At 34.4% G+C, this 22,168-nt stretch overlaps 1 protein-coding gene across 1 annotated transcript in view; it reads right to left on the reverse strand.

The window, feature by feature from the left end:
- Positions 1-697: 697 nt before the first annotated feature.
- The window catches only part of LOC134269470 (uncharacterized), a 77,727-nt gene continuing 56,256 nt past the window's right edge, over positions 698-22,168 (reverse strand). The window contains exons 14-19 of the mRNA XM_062751674.1: positions 10,408-10,617; positions 10,080-10,307; positions 9,756-9,968; positions 9,411-9,641; positions 6,088-6,339; positions 698-966 (exon numbers count right to left, since the gene is read on the reverse strand). Coding sequence (XP_062607658.1) covers positions 698-966; positions 6,088-6,339; positions 9,411-9,641; positions 9,756-9,968; positions 10,080-10,307; positions 10,408-10,617 — 1,403 coding nt within the window. The remainder of the gene's footprint in view (positions 967-6,087; positions 6,340-9,410; positions 9,642-9,755; positions 9,969-10,079; positions 10,308-10,407; positions 10,618-22,168) is intronic.

The following is a 22,168-nucleotide window of genomic DNA, read 5'->3' on the forward strand; positions in this document are numbered from 1 at the left end:
TTTATTTGTCCTCTGAACGGTTTTGAATGGAACTCCTATTGATAAATTTTACACTAAACCAAGCTATGGTGATGCCATGGTCTTTGCAGATCTACCTTTATTTACCCGCCATGGTTCATCTTAAAACCGGAAGTACGAGTTCGTAAATTTGAAAATCCCGATCCAGACTCAAATTTGACATCGGAAAGAAAAAATTCTGTTTTTCTCAATGTTATTTTTTTTCTGAAAATTCAAGAATAAAAAAATGCTGGCTTAATCAGATGACAGAGATCTCGACATTAAATGAAAGATTTAGTATGTTGTTAAACGTCCCGGTCTTTTGAAAGTTTTTCATACATATGATTCAATGAAAGAAAGTTCCACTCTTAACTTACGTGTGTATTCCTAGATGAAACTTTTTTTGCATTTTTAGCCTAGTAAAGTTACTTGGGAATAGGGCTCTAAAAATTTAATATTCAATCATACATAAAATGAAATAAACCCTCAGTCTGGGAGCCATGGAAAGAGTTCATACTTTTGAAAATTGTTTGTTAAATGCAGTCGTACATTTGCTTGTTATGAAATTGCACTAAAATGTCTTCTAGTGCTGGCTGGTAAGAAAACTATTAATATTGCGTACCTTTTGCTATATTTTGCCCAACCTCTACAGATCCTCAGTAGGGACTGAGTTTTAAGTCTTATTTTGTAGCGCTTTAATTTACATGCAGTAAATATTGTCCAATCTTTGTTTTAATTTACCTGGATCAACAATTTCCATGCAAATGTTTGCAATAGGATGAAAATAACCCTTTGAGCATTTCTCTATTTTCAAGGTTCTATTGTGATAACACAAGATGAAATCTGGGCTCCAAAGCTTATTTGGGAACGGGTTTGGACCATTTGCCTTTCCAACACAAGTAGGCAGTCTCTGAGGACATGGCAAGCAATTCAAATCTGATGATTCACATATATTTTGAAGATATTCACCTGAAAAGACAAACATGCAAAAACTGAAGATAACGAACAGTGAAATCTTCTAAATCCTATAAATAATACAAACGGGGAACAATCCAAATTTACAGATCCCTTTCAATATGGCATTTAAAGGAGGAAATATCATCTGTCAATATGTCAATAATAGGAGGAAAGATCATCTTTCTACAATTCACTAATAGGAGAAGATTGCCTGAACAATATGTCACTAATAGGTGGAAAGATCACCTGTCAATATGTCAATAATAAAAGGAAATATTATAATACGAGGGTTGTCCCAATAAGTCGTAAACAAGGAAAACAGTTTTGTTTCTCTTTGCTAAATTAAACTTTTCTTGTCATAGCAAAAAAAAACATAGGTAATCAGAGATTACAGAGCTCACCTCAACGTGTTTTGTCTTTAAGTAAGGCAAATTAAGTCACAAAATTAACCAACAAAAAGTATACATCCAAAAATGCAAAATTTATGCAATTTTAATACTTTGAAATAGACCTATATAAAAACTAAAAACCAGTTCTTCATCATGAAAATGTAACTAAAATCCAGCATCTGAAGAAAGATTGAGAGTTTTCATCCCTTGATGCATCATTTGTGCAACTGGTTTATATAAGCCTTAGTTTTTTGGTGATAGACTTGCACCCATAACTTTTACGAGGTCTTTTATCTGGAAAATGTATGTCGAATTCAGCATCTGAAGCAAGTCCATTAGTGTGCATCCTAAGATGTATCATCCATGCAAGTTTGGTCAACATAGGGCTTAAAGTTACTTGCAAATGAAACCTGTATAAAAAAATTAACCTTTCCACTAATCCAGAAAATGTAGGTCAGATTCAGCATCCGAACCAGCCTAGTAGAATGCATCCTTAGATGTACCATCCATGCAAGTTTGGTCATTATAGGGCTCAAAGTTACTTGGAAATGAATCCTGCACCATAAACTTTAACCTGTTTACTCGTCCAGAAAATGTAGGTCAGATTCAGCATCCGAAGCAAGGCTGGTAGTATGCATCCTAAGATGTATCATCCATGTAAGTTTGGTCAATATATGTCTCATAGTAACTTGAAAATGAAACTTGCACCGAAAACTTTAACCTGTTCACTCAACCGGAAAATGTAGGTCAGATTCAGCATCCGAAGCAAGTCTAGTAGAATACGTGTGTATCCGAAGAAGTCTAGCCTAGAATACCTAAGATGTACCATCCATGCAAGTTTGGTCATTATAGGGCTCAAAGAATCTTCGAAATGAAACCTTCACCAAAAAACTTTAACCTGTTCACTCAACCGGAAAATGTAGGTCAGATTCAGCATCCGAAGCAAGGCTGGTAGTATGCATCCTAAGATGTATCATCCATGTAAGTTTGGTCATTATATGTCTCATAGTAACTTGAAAATGAAACCTGCACCAAAAACTTTAACCTGTTCACTCAACCGGAAAATGTAGGTCAGATTCAGCATCCGAAGCAAGTCTAGTAGAATACATCCTTAGATGTACCATCCATGCAAGTTTGGTCATTATAGGGCTCAAAGTATCTTCGAAATGAAACCTTCACCAAAAACTTTAACCTGTTCACTCAACCGGAAAATGTAGGTCAGATTCAGCATCCGAAGCAAGGCTGGTAGTATGCATCCTAAGATGTATCATCCATGTAAGTTTGGTCAACATAGGGCTTATAGTTACTCGGAAATGAGACCTACACCAAAAACTGCACCAAAAATGTTAACCTGCACCAAAAACATTAACCTGGTCATTCCTTTGCTGAAATTGCAGCATCTGAAACTTTGACTGGTACAATGAAACACACTAGCAACATCTTCCATGCATGTCTAATCAATATAGGACACAGAAGTACTTAAAAAGAAAACTGCTCCAAAAAACTTAACCTTAACCCGGGACGCCAACGCCGACACCGACACCGACGCCGAGGGTATCACATAAGCTCCCCCCAACTTCGTTGAGGTGAGCTAAAAAGTCACTTATTGTGCATTCTGTATTGATCAGGATTGCTTGATTCATAAACAAACGCAAAATGTTACACAAGAGGCCCAAGGGCCTGACAGGTCACCTGAGAATCATGTAACAACCTTTCAACAATTGAATCGGTTCATGTTTTATATCAAAGGTTATCAATTTTAAATTTTGAAAGAGACACTATTGCTTATCATAACTATACATTTAGCTTGCTTACTTTGGTTACTTAATATCCAGAGGTAGATCAGAGTAACAAAGAGAAAATACATTTCCACTTTATAACCAGTTGTGCACCCCATCCCACAGGAACCACTGACCATGGGGCACATATTTCAAAATTCTGGAAATTTTATCATGTTTTTTTTTCATCATTAATGGTTGATTAATACCGAAAAGCTGATTTTAAAGCATTAATTTATTTTCAGACTATGTAATCCCCACCCCCATCCCAAGTACCCTGACTCAAGGGCCCTGATATTAACCATTTTGGAAGAGGCGCCTTTCATCATCATCAATATGTACTTAGAACATTGGCATAATACCCAGGGGCACAGAATTTATGCATCAGACCCTGGGGCCATGAAATTCACAAATCTGGAAGAGGCATCCTTCCTCATCATAACAATGTACATAGTTCATTGGTTGAATACTCAGGAGCAGAGGAGAAGATTTTTAAAGAATTAATGCACTAGTATTTTCACTATATATAATATATATATTAAATAGAGCCCCGGGGCCATGATTTTCACAGTTTTGGAGGAGGCAACCTCATTAAAAATAATTAAGTACTTGTTTAGTGTATTTAATGCCCAGGAGCAGAGAAGAAGATTTTCAAAGAAATAATGCATATTCACTATATAATCATTACAGCCCCGCCCTAACACCTAAAAACCCCTGATCCTGGGGCAATGAAATTCACAATTTAGGTAGAGGCAGCCTTATTCAACACAAACTGTCTACTTGTTTATTATATTTGATGCCCAGGAGCAGAGAAGAGGATTTTCAAAGAAATAATGCATTTTCACTATATAATCTATTTAGCCCCGCCCTAGCACTAGAACCCCTGATCCCAGGGCCATGAATTTCACAATTATGGTAAAGAACTCAATGCTGATTACAAACATGCAAACAGTTTGACTGCTTGATGTCTAAGAAAAAAGATTTTTAAAGGTTGCATAAATTTGAGTGGTTTTGGCCCCACCCCTCAGTCAGAGGCCCCACCCCTCAGAAGGGGGGCAGGGGCCATGAAATTCACAATATGTGTTCCCTTTCACCCATAGATGCTTTAAGCCAAATTTGGTTGAAATTGATTGAGTGGTTGCAGGGAAGAAGCTTAAAATGTTCATATGTTAACGCACGATGCACAACGCACGACGACGGACGAAAACGAATAGCAATAAGTCACCTGAGGTGACCTAAAAACAGAATTATGATATCTGGTTCTAAATGTGCATTGCCAGTAGCTATGGGTTACATTGGAAGTTATTTAAAATATCACATATACAAATATTTAGAAATACTGGCAGAAACTCTTGATAAGAATATTCAATTTAGTATTGCCGATTCTGTTTTTTTTTTCCACATGGGCTGTCAAAAACCAAAGCACACGCAGATGCTTAGAAACTGGAATAGATTTAGGTTGAGGTAGGATTCTTCTCACAAAAAACTGTATTTCCTGTATTTAAAAATTAATGAAATTTTCACAGAACAAAGAAGACAGTATTACTAAGCGATGGTTTCAGTTAGATTATTTTTGACCTCGTTTATATTAGAGTCAAGGTCAGGTCAAGGTCACAACCTTTTCCCTTGTCATTTAGAATAAAAATAACAGCATCAAATCATGATATAGGGTCTTCTATTTCAAAAAATTAAAAATTTTTCTTTTTGCATAAAAAGATATAACGATATAGGGACTATAAGATGATATTACCAAATTGACACAAATAGTTTAACAAAAATGGATTTTGGCTAATCCGATTTTTCTCTGTTTTTCTTAAATGTTTGGGATATTTAAGTTATTTTTATTTGCGCCCTATATTTAACTTTTTCTTATTTTCACATATAGTAAAGCAGTCATATAAAGATACAAAATGATACAAAAACAGTTTTGACTGTTTAGTAAAAGAGTAAAAACAATTTCTATGGATTTTTGGCTCAAATCTGTACTTAGAGTCTAAACTTTTAAAAGCTAACATAATTGTAGTTTGTTTGGAAATTCATATTTATTTGATATATTTCAAAACTTTAGTTCCTTATTATTTATTTAGCTAACATTTGAAAAATTCTTCTAGTTTTTGATTGTGTAAAAATTATAATTAATTCAAAGTTCTATAATACTTTTAAGAGGCAGAAAAGAAGATATTTTCATAAGCCACCATTCCGCTAAAAATATAGTCCCTGCTAGTTTTCAAATACAGTTGACCATTTCTATTTAAAGTTGTTCAGTTGTGATGAGGAAAGAAAAATATTGTCTTTTAAATCTCTTTCACCTAAATATATAAGACATTAAAGCAAATATACATTGAATATTTCATCTACTCAGAAACCAGAGAAGAATCCTACCTTAAGCTTAAGGTCCTTGATCTAAAACCTTTAAGTAATAAAATGAATTCAACTTTCTAGTACATTACCAAATTGAGTTATAGTGTATTTATAGTTCAGAATATAAGAAATTAAATGTATAAATTAAATAATTTTAAAGAAATAGTTTAAAATGGTTGAAAATACTCGACATTTTATTTCCAATATATTAAAAGCAAAATGTTATAAAATAAAAAAAAATAAGTTATCTGGTATTAAGTATGCAATTCGTACAGGTAGCTATTGGTCATACGTGAATTTTTCACCCAAAGGTAACTTTTATCAATATAGGCACAGTCGAAGTGACAATGTTCTGCAAAGAGTGCACTTTTTAATGCTTCCTTCAAATAAATGCAGTATTTTCATATAAAATTGAATGTTTTAATTCATTAATATTTAAAATAACTTGTCGTCAATCAATGTTGACAGTTGTTAACTTCTATACCGCTAGTGGGCGTGGTTTTATCATTCAAAGGGTATTTATTTAGTTTTTCTTTAACAATGTTACTCGATGAATCAAATTCAAGTAATTTACATAAACGGATAATTTGAGTATAGTTCTTTACAAGGTGCCTGTGGCTCTGGTCTTCTATCACATGTGACAGATGTGAAATTTCTACAGTCTCCTGATGACACGTCAAACAATGCAGGATAGGAACATTCCATTTGATCAACTACTGCAGAATTCGCTAAGTTTCTCGCTTTGATTAGTGATGGGGGGGCTGCATTCACAGCACTGCAGTTAAAATAGCGCGCACAATTGTCCAAGGCAGGCACAATGTCTAAAGGATGCACAGCACAGAAATCTGGAACATCAACTATTCAAAAAAAATTATACATATAAATTAAAATTCCAAATTTTTAGATTAATCTTGGTTAAAAAAAAAAAGACGACAAACATAATTTCATTTATGGGTTTCTTCATCTTCGCTAGCCAAGGGTGTCTGATACGCAACTCTCCTCATGAACCCTTGGCATACGGTGTTCGTAGAAGTTGGGTTTATTTTTTCTCGATCGGTCGACCAATCAGCAATTGCTTTTTGTAAATGACGATATTTGCGTTCGGAACACTTCTTGACTCTTTCATTTCAGAAATGAAAAATGCAAGTAAACAACTATCCGTAAGATAACATGCAATTCTATGAATAGATATGGTGTGATCCAATATCTTCTAAATCTATATTGAAGCTGCCGATTTGTACTTTAAATAATTTAAAAACATAACTCAATTATTGCTTCTTTACGGTGGTATATTTAGGACACGCAATTGTTTTTTTTTTTAATACCAGAAAAAAATTATCTTGTGAAAACGACATAATCTTGTGAAAACGAGATAAAATCTTGTGAAAACGAAATATCATCTTGTGAAAACGAGAAATTATCTTGTGAAAACGAGATAATATCTTGTGAAAACGAGATATTATCTTGTGAAAACGAGATATTATCTTGTGAAAACGAGAAATTATCTTGTGAAAACGAGATAATATCTTGTGAAAACGACTTATTATCTTGTGAAAACGACATATTATCGTTTTCACAAGATAACATATCGTTTTCACAAGATATTAAGTCGTTTTCACAAGATAACATCTCGTTTTCACAAGATAATTTCTCGTTTTCACAAGATAATATGTCGTTTTCACAAGATAATATCTCGTTTTCACAAGATAATAAGTCGTTTTCAAAAGATAAATATCTCGTTTTCACAAGATATTATCTCGTTTCCACAAGATATTATGTCGTTTTCACAAGATGATATCTCGTTTTCACAAGATAATAAGTCGTTTTCACAAGATAATTATGTCGTTTTCACAAGATAATTTTTTTCTGGTATTTTAAAAAAAATAATTGCGTGTCCTAAATATACCACCGTACTTCTTAAATATTCTTGAAAAAAACCTTTGATTTAATTTTTTTTTAAACATGCGTCTTAATTTCTGTCGATGATGCAATCTGTGTGTACTTGATTGATTCGAGATCACGTGACGAAAACAATCCCGTATTTTGACTTCACCGTATGCCAAGGGTTCATGAGGAGAGTAGAGTATCAGAAACCCTTGGCTAGCGAAGATGGGGTTTCTTCAAATCGTGAAACACGTAAGTAGTGATTGGCAACAATACTCAGTAGATGATCAACGCTTTTACAAAAAAGATGAAGATGACGAACTGATATCGATCTTAAAAATGTATACATGTATATAATATGTATTCAACACACTGTTAAGGAATCATGAAACGCGGAGATTCTAGAGGTGGGATCAGGTTCCCAAAAGAAGTAAACATCCCCTGTTGACCGGTCACATCCGCCTTGAGTCCTTAATTTAATTGATGAAGTAGGCGGAACATTCCGTAGTCAAATTTAGAAAGAAAGCAAAGGCCTAACAATTGGTACGTGTATAAAATAAGTAAGTATACATACAACGATTAGTTACATGTTTGTTTGCTAACAACCTCATTATAATCATACGTAATATTACGGTCACAGAGGTTTCGAAATGCCGACTCTAAATGAGGTTGTTTGAATATATTTAACAATCACTTATCTATATTTAGCCAGTCGCCCGCATGGCACAGTGGTTAAAACTAATGCGCTAGAGTCGCTTAGTAAGGTGACGATCCTTACGTTGTGGGTTCGAATCCCAATGTGGGAAGTGGAGACTGGTCCTTCGGACGAGACCATAACAACCAAGGTCCCGTGTCGCAATAGATGAAAGATCGAAGAAAGATCCCTCACTGCTTAATGGTTCTAAGTACCGAGTATAGGAAAAACTTTGTAGCTCTCCATCGGCAAGTGTTAGCGTCTTCTTATGAGTGAAAAAAATCTCTCGAGGGACATTAAACAACATTCAATCAATCTATCACTAGCCTGTTTAGTTTTAAAATAGTGATTCGAAGCATGTCCCTTCATATTGCATAAGACAAGTCGTGTAGGAAGTTATAGGTAGAATGTCATCAAACATCATGATCAGCTTTATTTTTATAGAAACACTCTCAGGTAGCAAAGATTCAAATTTGTTCAAATCAGTCCGACCATTAGTAGAATGGTAGGTCCACAATCGGGGATCAAAGATTCAAATAGGAAATAACTGTAAAAAAAAAAATTATTCGTCAATAATCATGAAAAAAAATTCTAATCAAGAGCAACCTCAGGTTACGCATATCAGTAGATATTCAAGCATTTGCTTCTTGCTAAACTTTCGACTTTCAAGGTATTCGATTTTTAACAAATCATGTCCCTTACGGATAAGAACAGACAAGAAATAAATATACTTTCTTTAAATAATTCTAAAACGAAGTAAATTATTGACAAGTAAACAATTCGATGAAACAAGAATATCAACATTCTCGTTTAATGTCATCATTTCGTAAGTTTTATAGTCGACGCTATGACCTTGTCAGCAAATAGAATTTTTCTCGAGCTTAATGCTGACTGACGTTTTTCATACTAAATGTTACTTCATTATTTATACACCGATTTGACGACGGATTTTTCCGTTTTCTCCCGATCAACTCAAGGAGCTCATGGCGGGTGTGACTGGTCGGCAGGGGATGCTCACTCCTCCATGGCCCCTGATCCCATCTCTGATGTTTTGGAGGTCTGTGTTTGCTCTGCTCCTATTCTATATTGTTTTATGGATTTTTAACCTTGAATACATTTCGTAATCTCCATATGTTTCTATGTATAAACATATATAAATTATATACCTATATTGACTGAAGCTGGTCTATCGATTTAACTTTCACTAAAAACTTTGTAAAAGTAAGAAACTACAATGTATAAACCATGGATAATAACTGACAAGAAGATAAATTGCTCTAGTGAAATGAAATAAATAAGTTTCCTTATCAGCTAAGGGCTACAGTATAAAGGTTATTGAAAATATATTGCCTTTTGGAACATCCGTCATGCAAGTGCTTAGTCTCGAATTGAAGTACTCTCCTTGAGAACACTGAGTGATGTTAATGGTACGGTTGGTGTCACAAAAAATATAATCTGCCTGCCATAGTTTTCCTTGAAAGGCCTCTTTTCCATTTGTCAATCCTTGACAACTTGGCAACCGTTTGGGACAAGGGACACAGGAGATATTGCTGGTTACACACTGATTTTGAACATACTCACCTAAAATTAAATAAATACACGCATTTAATCTCAACATTTTTATTGACACTTAAACATTGACATGGAAAGTTGAAAACAACTTTTTTTCTCAATTATCTTATTCTATTGACTCACATGGTGCTTGGGGCTCTGTTCTATTGTCACATTTCACTGTTTTGAAATTCTCACATCTCATGCTTATGGTAGAGAACAGATCAGGATATTTACATTCCTGTAGATGTTTTCCGTATTTGGAGTTGTCCACGGAACAGTTGTAATACTGAGCACAGTTGTCATTCTTTCGGAAGATAGCCTTTGGATTCTGTTTGCAGATCTTATCAATGTTATCTAAAACACAGATTTCATAAGTAGGCATTTCTAATGTTATACACGGATTTTTCAAAAACTTTGCTTCAAAAATTAACGTAGGTAACATATGCCGGCGGCCATTAAACTTACTTGGACTTGCTCTCTCTAAACAATTTTTTTGAATTGGGTCAAAGAAGCGAGAGGAACATTTCCTTATATCAATGGTCCTGTTTTTATAGCAGATGGCATAATCAGGTTTCCATAACAACCAATTTATAGGGTTCTTCCCATCAGGCAATGTCACACAAGATGGAAGCCTATTTTTGCAAGGAATACAGCTCCTATTTGCTGGAGCACAAAGGTTCTTCTGGTACTCACCTTATTCAATTAAAAATATCTTTAAAGATAGATGTCATTAAAAGAGCATGAAGTGATTTTTATAATCTTAGAATAATAATAAACTGATTTCATTCCTTACAAGGTGCTTGAGGTTCCATGCGTTTGTTACAAGTCACATTCTCAAACCATTGGCATGACATAGATGTCAATGAAAAGAGATCTGGATAAAGGCATTCCATTGTGTGATTACCATCAAATCCTGAATCAGAACAGTTGATGTACTGACCACAGTTGTCTTTTTTTGGAAGTAAAGCGTCGGGATAAGCTGAACAAAAATCTGGTATATCCACTAAAATCAAACAAACAAGATTCAGTTTCATAGTCATATATCAATGCACAGTGATAAAACTAAACCTAGCAGTACAGGAATAGGTCTAAATGACCGTGTAGTGTAGGGCGGCGCTGTGAGAAATCCATGGGCATCGAAAGCAAATTTTTGACTTGCCTAGATAGTCGAGCGGTCTAACGTGCTGTTCCTGTACTGCTAGGAGATCGATTCCGTAGGTCGAGAGTTCAACCTCAGGCTGGTGCGGAAATTCCTTACAAAAGTGAATTTCTTTGTGCTTTCTATATTACGGTAATATTTCTTCACTAAGGGCAGTTATATTAGTTTAAGAGTTGTTGTAAATTGTGCTTTATAAATAAAACTAATTTTTATTACATGTGTTGGTAACGATCCTCTAATAAAACTAATGTACAACTAACTGTATCTCATTTCTATTCTCAATGAGTGCGTAGTGTAGGGTGGCGCTGTGAGAATTCAACCGACATCGAAAGCAAGTTTTTGACTTGCCTAGATAGCTGATCGGTCTAACGCGCTTTTCCTGTACTGCTACGAGACAGATTCTATAGTTCGAGATTTCAAACCCAGGCAGGGGCAGAAGTGGGTATCCTTAGAAAAAATATTTACATATGCGAATATCTTTCTTAGATGAACCTATTGAAGAGAAAATATTTTCTATTCTGTGTGAACTTGATTCGGAGGTCAGAGGTCATAGCGCGACCGAATAGCTCGGCAAGGTGATATCTTGTTTACATATATTTCTGTTTGTTTTCGGAACTACCAAGTTGAAAGCGATGAAAAAGGTAAAATAACTGACACATATAGATATTTTCATTCAACAGATGTTTAATAGATCTTCCTTAGGTGTGAAGAATATTTAAAATACTATAATTACAGCCTAAAATCGGACTTACCTTTTTAACCCGAATTAAATTCCTTCGAAGTTATGCTAACTAAAACAAGGGATATCACCGCTTTTGACTTCAAATATATTAAAAACTCATAAATAGTAAGATTATTCTCAGTAGGGATCATTGTTCTTACATTATAAACAAGGAATTCCTGAACTGGACTATTGCACTTGAGTGTGAATATTCAATAACTTTCAAACCAAACAACTTCTAGGCCCCTAGGTCATTGCGCGTCACAACATTCATGTAGCAAATGAGGCGGCCCGTTCGTGTAATAAATGCAGTTTTACTCGGAATTTATTCGTCTCAAATGTAAATATAAGTAATAATAACTTTATGTTTCTACTGAGAAGCCCTTCGGGCTTCACATGATTTGATCACGTGAGCACTAAAAGTTCATTTCCCAGTGAACTTTTTAACTGGTTCTTTATTTCAAGTCTGATGGTCACGCCAAGGTCCGATGGCTCGTTTATTATGAGACGCTAAAGTGTAATGGCCTGATACGTCATGGTCCGATGGTGCGGAGGAACAATCAACGTTTATGACGTCAAAATAGTCCGACGTTTAGATGTGTCCTGCATATAAAATCCATTGATTTATTATTCGTCTCGCATACAATTTTTTTGATTTTGTTTATTGTTTTTGCCCACCAGAGCTATTAGGGCTAGTCCTCGTACACCATTCTACTGATAAGGTTTAGAACATGTGTTTAGGGGTATGTAGGGACAACTCATGCATTTACGCTTTTCAATACTAAACTGAATTTTGCTTTTTTCCTAACCAAGTACTCAGGTGAGCGATGTGGTCCCTGGCCTTTTGTTCTTTATTGTTGCTGAAAAAATTGCATTTAAACCGTGAATCCGCGACGTAAGGATCCACTTCGCGACTCCACCTTTATGTAGATTTTCCGCAACTTCCATGGAATACCAAAGCATATTCCATGGAATTCCATGGAATTTTTGTTCCGCAGAATTCTTTGGAATTCTCCGGAGTATTGGGACGGAACTTTTTCGGAGTGGTGCGGAATTTCAAATCTAGCCTGGAAAAGAGCGGAACAATGCCAGAATAGAAATTTGTGGAGGAAATCCATGGAATTCCAGATTATTTGTAAATCTAAAGAATTCCATGGAAATCTGTGGAATTCCAGGAAAATACAATGAAAACTGTATTAGTGTTAAATAATTACAAAAAAAACAACTTGATAACATCACAATTTTTTATACATCAAATCTATATTTGCAAAATAAAAAAATTCACTGTTTCTTTTACAACGTTTTTTGAGACAAATATTGCATATACCTCTCAGATGTACAATATAAGCACACTTTTTAAATGTATTCTCACTGAAAGTATTTAACATCAAAGGTTATTAACAAAAATATCCAGAGAAAAATATGATTACTGGAGGATCACCATGGGTAAATTATGTCATGATATACATGTACATGGTGTAGTAAACTAAAGTCTGCATTTTGTTTTAACTAAGAGGTTAGTTTCATAAAATGACATTGGCCAAGGATTGAAAAGGTCATTGAAACTTCAACAGGGTATACATTTACAATGAACTGCCAGTGGCTCATGTACATTAACATTACAAAGTTAGTGACTAGAGTGACAAACACATACTTATGAAATGCAAAAAAAATGTACTACACAACTATATTGATACAAAGATCCCATAAAATCAACAGTTGCTTTTTTCCTCAAACGTACGTGCCAAAGATCCAAATTATGGAAGATCCAAAACTTCTGACGTGTTTGCTAGAATCACTTCCTCACTGAAATATCTCATGAAATTTGCAATAGAGGGTTGACAGATAACTGGTGTCACGAACGGATTCACTTTTAGTACAAAGGCTCAGCAAGTTCGATGTTGATCATTCCAAAAGACACTTCAAACTTTCGATCCTTGCACGATTTCTGAAAGAAGATGACCATTCAGATGTATCATTATTGATATCCATATAAATATATGACAATTAATGAAATTAAATAAAGCTCTACCAAACAATTGGTTCTTTCGACCTGGCAGATCAGTTTACTGTAGATTATGAATTCATTATCTTGCAATTTTTTGTTCAAATTAGGAAGTTTATAGACATCAAACACCAGTCACTGATCAAAAAATTCACTTAGGCCTTAAAATGACTCAGGTAAGCTAAAATGAAATGGTTAGAGCTCAAGCTCAATGCCTGACTAACATTGAAAAAGATATAATTTCAATTCATGTGATTTTATTGATTAAGAAAATTATTAAGAAATCTGACCTTTTTTTTCATATAGCTCTTGTCCTTCTTTTGAGCATCCGGATTCCTGTAAAATGTATGTATACTACATAGAATATGATAGCTATTTGATCTTAAATAATTATGCATACCTGTGCTGTAAGCATGTTTAGATTACCTGTCAGAATTCATTAAGCATGGTAAAAATTTACCTTAAATTTTGTTTACTTGGTGTAGTTGCAAATTAAAAAAAAAAAATAAATCTTATGCTAATTAAAAGACATTGATTAATAAAATCAAAGTTAGTTTATTTGTTTTGAATGATAATTTGAGCTAAAAACAACAAATTTGTTAAAAGTTTAAAGGGCCTTTCATTTTAAATTTATAAATGCCAAATATGATATTATTATTTAAAAAACTAGGAATTATAACAAATTTGTTAAAAGTTTAACTAGGTCTTTAAACATACAAGTTTTTGACAAATTTAACCATATTCACAAGCCAAGTAAGTGATTGGCTAAGCATCTACATCACATGTATATCCACTTTTATTAAAACGCCAGCGCTGTGGGACTGTAGCAACGATTAAAACAATCATAATAAGAGCTGAAAATGATCATGAACATGCATTACAAAATAGGCATTTTTATGCACATCATATTCTGTAAACGTTATCTTGAACAAAGGAACGTACAGGTAAAATTCTTTACATCAGTTCGATTCCAAACGAGGAATTTCGGGTTAAAATCCATGATCTAAATGATTATGTTTAGAGTTGTTAAATAATTATTACAAAATTGAAATAGTGCTTGTCCTAACGATTTCACAGTCGGGCATTTTAGTATGGTTTCCAGACTAATGAACAATAGCAGCATTCTTCATTCAGGGACACATAAAATACTGTACAATATTGCACCTACCGGGTCTTAAAATGTCCTCATCTTCTTCCATCCCAGGCTAATTATGATTCCCCTGTTCGTGACACTCGCTTTCCAACTCTCCTTCTGTGCAACATCAACATGGCATTCGATATTTTTGAATTTCAGCGTGTTGTTCAAATTAATTGTTCACAGAGCCCGACTTCGATCCCAATGTTATAATTGTGGTGTTAGTCGAAATTTTAAAAAAATCTAAGTAATTTTCCACAGTTTTCCAGTGCAGAAAATGGCTAAGTTTCTCATTTTGTATTTTTTTCCAAAGAACTCCTCTACTCTCCTAGCCAAGAAATGTCTAAGTCCATTTTTTTTTCAAATTCCAAAATATTCCAAAAACTTCCAGACACACTTTTCGAGTTTTGTATGGAAACGAATAGAATTCCATAGAATTCCAAAACTTTTCCTAACCCTTTGGAAAATCTTCATTAGGGTAGAGCAGACGCTCTAATTACTAAGCCACGCGGGCGATAAGTTGATATATTACTTTTTGGAGACATATTTTACAGAAAGCTTATAAACCTTTTAAGTACCAGTCCACATAAAAATCAGACAAAACTGTAAAAAAGTGATACATGAGAGTTCTCAGAATTTGATGATTTTTAATAGATTTATTTTTTGAACAATGTATGTAAAATGAAAAATGTTTTGAGTCATGGTAACCATGGAAACCCGGCCAAAGAAATTTCCTTAAAAACTGTTCATTTTTCAGTGTTGAAGGACAAAAAATCACCTATCTTTGAGGCTTAAAATAACACGTAAATACCATGAGAATTATACTTGTGGGTGTAATAAAGATACACATTTATAGTGTTCTAATAATGTAAAAAAATATTTAGGTCTTAAGTCAGTTCTGTGCTAGACATTGGAAGGTACACATGTTTTACAGGTTTTGCTGATTCAGTATTTTTTGTGATTTTGGCAATATTATAATTTTAAAAATGGCCAGATTAATACAGTTGTTGCAACATTCACATAAAAGTAGAGGTATTCCTCTTTTAGAATTTGAAGTCAAATCCATGGGCTCTTTTGAAAATCGAATCTGTTGCCTAGCAACAAAAATGGGCTTTTTGATGCATAAAATGAGAAACAGTGTAAAAAGTTTACGGAAAAATCAAATGAACGGTTATTTATGATAAACGAGATGCAAATTTTGAATAAGTATAATTAAATTCGGTATCCCTAGCACATTATTGAATATTGCATAATTCTTTATCTCCATAGCAACGGTAGGTTCCCCATAACAACAAAGCAAAAAAAGGTAATTTTGGCGTGTATTCGTGTAATCTTATTAAGGCTTATTCAAATTAAGTCAGAAAAATGTGATTGAGCAAAACTGACAATGAACTGTTGGATATATATTTAATCAACCCATGGCAACGATTGTGTGCAACCAATGTACACTCTGATGTCCTGTAAACATATTTGACTTTTGGATCAGTCTTCGTCATAGAAATGAATATTAAATTAAATAAATGTGTTGATGATTGTATATGAGGAAAGTGCTGAAAATATATATGAAATGTTCCATCAATTGTTGTCATGGCAACAACTACAGGTGAGCGAATTCAAAATGGGGCGTATTCAAAAAACAGTATAAATTCTTAAACAGAACTGTGACTGGGCGAATTTAAAACGGGGCAAAATTTCTTGTATGTGTGAACGGGCAAAAATCATATGATACCAATTTAAGGATGTTTTCCATAAATAATGTTTTATTGCAACTTGTACAAACACATAAGTGTGTATTGTGGATTAGATGCAAGACACTCACGATGCATAGTTTCAATGGCTGCATTTTATTTCCGGAATTGTTTGAGAATCAAAAATGCATCAACTGTCAAAGTTTTATGATCATTGGCCTTAAAAGTGTCCAAAATATGCCTCCAAATCAATTTGAAAACGAAAGCCCGTAATATTTAAAAAGTAGGTCACCGTGACTTACTTTTGTGTTGACATGATGTGAAATCCTGAGATGCATCAACTTACAAGATTTGATGATCCTAGTCTTTATAGTAAGCAAAATATCAAGTGTAAATTTTGGTCAATTTTGAAGTTACCTTGAGATCATGCCCTTTCATGCCCCAGGGTCATGCCTTGAATAATTTTAAATTTTAAATACCCCGACCCTTACATGTAAGGTCGGTGAAAATCTGCCAGGTGGTTCTGGAGAAGAAGATTTTTTATTTAATTTTCCTGATTATCTCCCCTTGGTTTAGGGTCTCACCCTTAGTTTTAGTATAAACAGTAGCCCTTGGGCCAAGGATACCTTGTGACAAATTCAACAATTTTCCGAAGATTGGCCAAGGGGTTCTTGAGTTATGGCCCATTTTCTAAAAAGTAAACGCACACCGCACGACGTATACAGCACAATCGGCCATAGCATTAGTTCTTTGAGCCTTTAGATCAGAAGAGCTAAAAATATAGGTTGGAACCCCTCAAATATTGTCCACACTTGCTAGTTGTGGCCAGCTACTGTCATTAACATCTCAAAATTTACGAAATATTTTCTAGTTATGCAGCAATTACATCTACAAAGTGCCTAAAAAAGTGCAATAATCTACATTTTATCGATTACTGAGTATTCCAGGAATCTATTTTTACACCATTGTTGATATAAAAAGAAACAAAAGTCCATCCTCAATATTGTAGCAATTATTGTACAAACATGTGTTCATTTTGAAGGCATATTGTAATAAAGCTTTATATTTGTTTAGACGTTTTCTATAAAGCTTCCAATTAGCATAAAATTGCCATTTTTCCTAATATTTAGAGACAAATCTATACATGTATTTAGGCACTTGATACTAAAAATAGAAATGGGAATTCCCCTCAGCTATTGTCCACATTAGCTAGTGGTGGCCAGCTTCCGTAATAAACATCTCAAATTTTACAAAATAATTCCTAATAATGCCGCAATTACATCTAAAAAGTGCCTGAAAAGGTGCAATAATCTATATTTTCTCAATTATTCGAGTAATCTATTTTTAAACCATCATTGCTTTAAAATGAAACAAGAGTCCATCCTCAATATTATGGCAATTAATTTACAAACACATGTACATTTTGAAAGGTATTGTAGAAAACTTTATATTTGTTAAGACTTTTTATAGGAAGCTTTTAATTAGAACAAAAATGCCATTACCCATACCAGCTAATGGTGTCCAGCTCTTGTCATCAAAATATCAAATTTTACAATATACCTCCTAATTATTCAGCAATGACAATTGAAACTTTGCCAAAATTTGATTTTTCACATTTTTCTAAATTATATCTATATATAGATACATGTTACTAAAATAGGACCAAAAGCCCACTGATATTTTTTCACGAGATGACATTACTTATTCCCAAGTATAATATAACTACGACGGCGTATTCGTGCCATTTTAACAATGTAGAAATTTTTTATTAAATCGTTTGTACGATTTACTAAATCGTTTGTACGATTTAATAAATCGTTTGTACGATTTAATAAATTAAATTGTACAAACGATTTATTAAATTGTACAAACGATTTATTAAATCGTACAAACGATTTAGTAAATCGTACAAACGATTTAGTAAATCGTACAAACGATTTACTAAATCGTACAAACGATTTATTAAATCATACAAACGATTTATTAAATAGTACAAACGATTTAATAAAAAAATATTTCTATATTGTTTAAATGGCACGAATACGCCGTCGTATGTAACACATAAGATTTAGAAAATTTCCGCGGACAGTTTTCTTTATTTAGCCTTAAAGATCTAAAAAAAAAAATGCCATTTTCCCCATTTTTCAACTTTATAGAAACAATGTCAGTTTGCATGACCTTTTTCTTACAGGAGGAATATTTTTAGAATAAACGATTATATGCCCTGTGTACCTTAAAAGTTCATGTTATCATGTGATCCAATGATTTTTGTCAGAGTGTATACGATACCGATAAATATTCATTTACATTTCCTTAATTTTCATGTTTTCATTTAGTCAAAAAGGGCCAAAAATGGCCAAAATCAATGAATCCGTCTCCATGGCAACCAAGGGCACGTGTGGAACTTCTGACACCATATTTACTAGTTTTGTACCGAGACACGCCTATGGTAAAAATTTCATCAAAATCCGAGACATGTCGTTTCCAAGATTTTTTGGTGCTTACAGAGAATGCATGTTAAATGCTATTACATGTACCCAGAGAACAGACTCAGAGCAATGTGTATCAAAGTAGTGGGAGCAACCTCCAACATCGCTCACCTGGACTAGGTAAAAACAAATCAGCTCAGCACTCCAAAGTTTACTTGGGGAAGGGAGGGGGATGAACTTGAATTTTATACTTCTTGCCACCATATCAATATAAATTACTAGTATTAATGTAAAACTTTGAGCCAGGAAAAATGAAACTTACAGTGTATGTAGAAGCATCCTCAGGTAGTGTAGATTCAAGTTTATTCAAGTCATGACCCCCGGGGGTAGGCGGGGCCACAATGGACGATCAAAGTTTTACATAGGAATATATAGGAAAAATCTTTAATAATCTTCTTCTTGATAACAGCAAAGCCATGATTGGTCATATTTATATATTTATATGGAAGCATCCTCAGGTAGTGTAGATTCAAGTTTGTTCAAATCATGACCCTCGGGGGTACAGCCACAATGGATGATCAAAGTTTTACATAGGAATATATAGGAAAAAATCAATAAATATCTTGATTGGTCTTGTTCAAAAGTTAGGATCCTCAAGTAGTTTAGATAAAGATTTGTTAAAATTATGACCCCCAGGATTAGGTGGGACCACAAAAGTACAAAAAAACTTATTTGGATTAAAGCCACAGGTAGTCAAAATTATTTAAGCACCCTTAGTTAGTGTAGATTCAAGTATACATAGATTCAAGTTTGTTCTAACCATCCCCCCTTCTTTTAGAATCGGGACCACTTAGGCATTTACTGAATTGATTTTTCCTAGCCACAGTGATCAGATGAGCGATGTGGTCCATGGGCCTCGTGTTACATGGATGAGTTCTATGTCAAATGTTTTGTTTTTGTTGCATAATATTTCCATTTTAGGATATGAACTAACCGGACATGAAGATGACCCTCTTACCATCGTTTGCATAATTTTTGAAATATGTTTGCACTACATTAATGCAAATCTCACAAAACAACATTCAAAAATAGTTTCTACTTGTGTGATTAGCCATTTTTTAAAATTTATTTGTATTTGATCTAGCTTTAGACATCTTGCAATTTTTTTTTTCAAACATCAATTTTACGTAAATAACCATAACTGACTGCGATGCGACTTTTTAGGTCACCTGAGTAAACTCAGGTGACCTATTGCTATCCGTTTTCGTAAACTTTTGAACATTTTCAGCTTCTTCTCTGCAACCACTGAACCAATTTCAACCAAATTTGGCACAAAGCATCTATGGGTGAAGGGGAACAAAATTTGTGAATTTCATGATTCCTGCCCCCCCTGGGGCCTGAGGGGTGGGGCCAAAACCACTAAAATTAATGCAATCTTTAAAAATCTTCTTCTTTACTCCTGGACATCAAGCAGTCAAACTGTTTGCATGATTGTAATCAGTATTGAGTTCTCTACCAAAATTGTGAAATTCATGGCCCTGGGGTCAGGGGTTCTAGTGCTAGGGCAGGGCTAAATAGGTATATAGTGAAAATGCATTATTTCTTTGAAAATCTTCTTCTCTGCTCCTGGGTATTAAATAAACCAACTAAGTAGATAGTAATGATGAGCAAGAGTGCCTCTACCAAAATTGTGAATTTTATGGCCCCAGGGTCAGGGGTTCTGGTGTTAGGGCGGGGCTCTATTGATTATATACAGTGAAAATACATGATTTTTTTGAAAATCTTCTTCTCTGCCCGTGGGTATTAAATAAAGTAACTAAGTGCATAGTTATCATGAGCATGAGTGCCTCTACCAAAATTGTGAATTTTATAGCCCCAGGGTCAAGAGTTCTGGTGTAAGGGGGGGGGGCTCTATTGATTATAGAGTGAAAATACACGAATTCTTTGAAAATATTCTTCTGTGCTCCTAGGTATTAAATAAACCAACTAAGTGCATAGTTATGATAAGCAAGAGTGCCTCTACCAAAATTGTGAATTTTATGGTCCCAGGGTCAAGGGTTCTGGTGTTGGGGGGGGGGCTCTATAGATTATATTGTAAAAATACATGAATTCTTTGAAAATCTTCTTCTCTGTTCCTAGGTATTAAATAAAGAAACTAAGTGCATAGTTAAGATGAGCAAGAGTGCTTTTACCAAAATTGTGAATTTTATGGTGAAAGCAGGGGTTCTGGTGTTGTGGTGGGGGGGGGGGGGGCTCTATTGATTATATAGCGAAAATACATGAATTCTTTGAAAATCTTCTTCTTTGTTCCTAGGTATTAAATAAACTAACTAAGTGCATAGTTATGATAAGCAAGAGTGCTTTTACCAAAATTGTGAATTTTAAAACGGGGTCAGGGGTTCAGGTGTTGGGGGGGGCTCTATAGATTATTTTGTAAAAATACATGAATTCTTTGAAAATCTTCTTCTTTGTTCCTAGGTATTAAATAAACTAACTAAGTGCATAGTTATGATGAGCAAGAATGCTTTTACCAAAATTGTGAATTTTATGGCTGATTTTGAGGGGCTGGTGTTGGGGGGGGACATTTGAACATTATATAGTGAAAATACATTAAATCTTTGAAAACTTGTTTCTGGGTATGAAGCAGATCAAACCTATATACTTATGATGAGCAAGGGCCCTAATCTTGCAGAATTGTGAATTTCAAGACCCCAGGGTCAGGGATGGGGGTTGGGCTCTACTTATATACTGAAAATGAATTAATTGTTTGAAATCTGCTCCTTTGTATTTATAAAACATTCATTTTTTTTATAGGCAATTTTAAGGGTGCCTTTTTAAAATAAACCTAGGGTCAGGGGTTTATTTCACAGTGTAAGGGGCACTACTGATTATTGCTGAATATTACTGATTAGTTGGAATGCATTTTTGTTCCCCTACCTTGCATATGGGTATTCAGTACCCCTTAGGTGATCATGAATAATTCATGAATTTCCTTGAATTTTTCATGAATTTTATTCATGAAATGTTCATGAAACATTCATGAAGATCCTATGAACTTATTATTGGACATTTTCAAATCAATAAACCAAGCTAAGCAACTGCTAAGTGTATTGATATGATGAAAGGCTCTTTCAAAATTGTGAATGCCATATAGCATCTGGCTTAAAACATGAATCAAATTCAATATCTGGAAAGTTGTTGCAGAATGCTCAGGTGACCTATAAGGCCCGTGGGTCTCTTGTTTCAATGTGCCGCGTCGCCCGCATGGAGCAGTCATTAGAACGTCTGCTCTAGAGTCACGAAGTAAGGAGCTGATCCTTACGTCGCGGGTTCGAATCCCACTGTGGGATGCAGAAGGTGCTGGCAAGAAAAAAAAGTCCCTCCCTGCTCAATGACTCTAAGTGGCGAATATAGGAC

This window comes from Saccostrea cucullata, unplaced genomic scaffold (assembly GCF_032062105.1).
Source record: "Saccostrea cucullata isolate Sc308-1 unplaced genomic scaffold, CSIRO_AGI_Scuc_v1 ctg678, whole genome shotgun sequence".
NCBI classification, from domain to species: domain Eukaryota; kingdom Metazoa; phylum Mollusca; class Bivalvia; order Ostreida; family Ostreidae; genus Saccostrea; species Saccostrea cuccullata.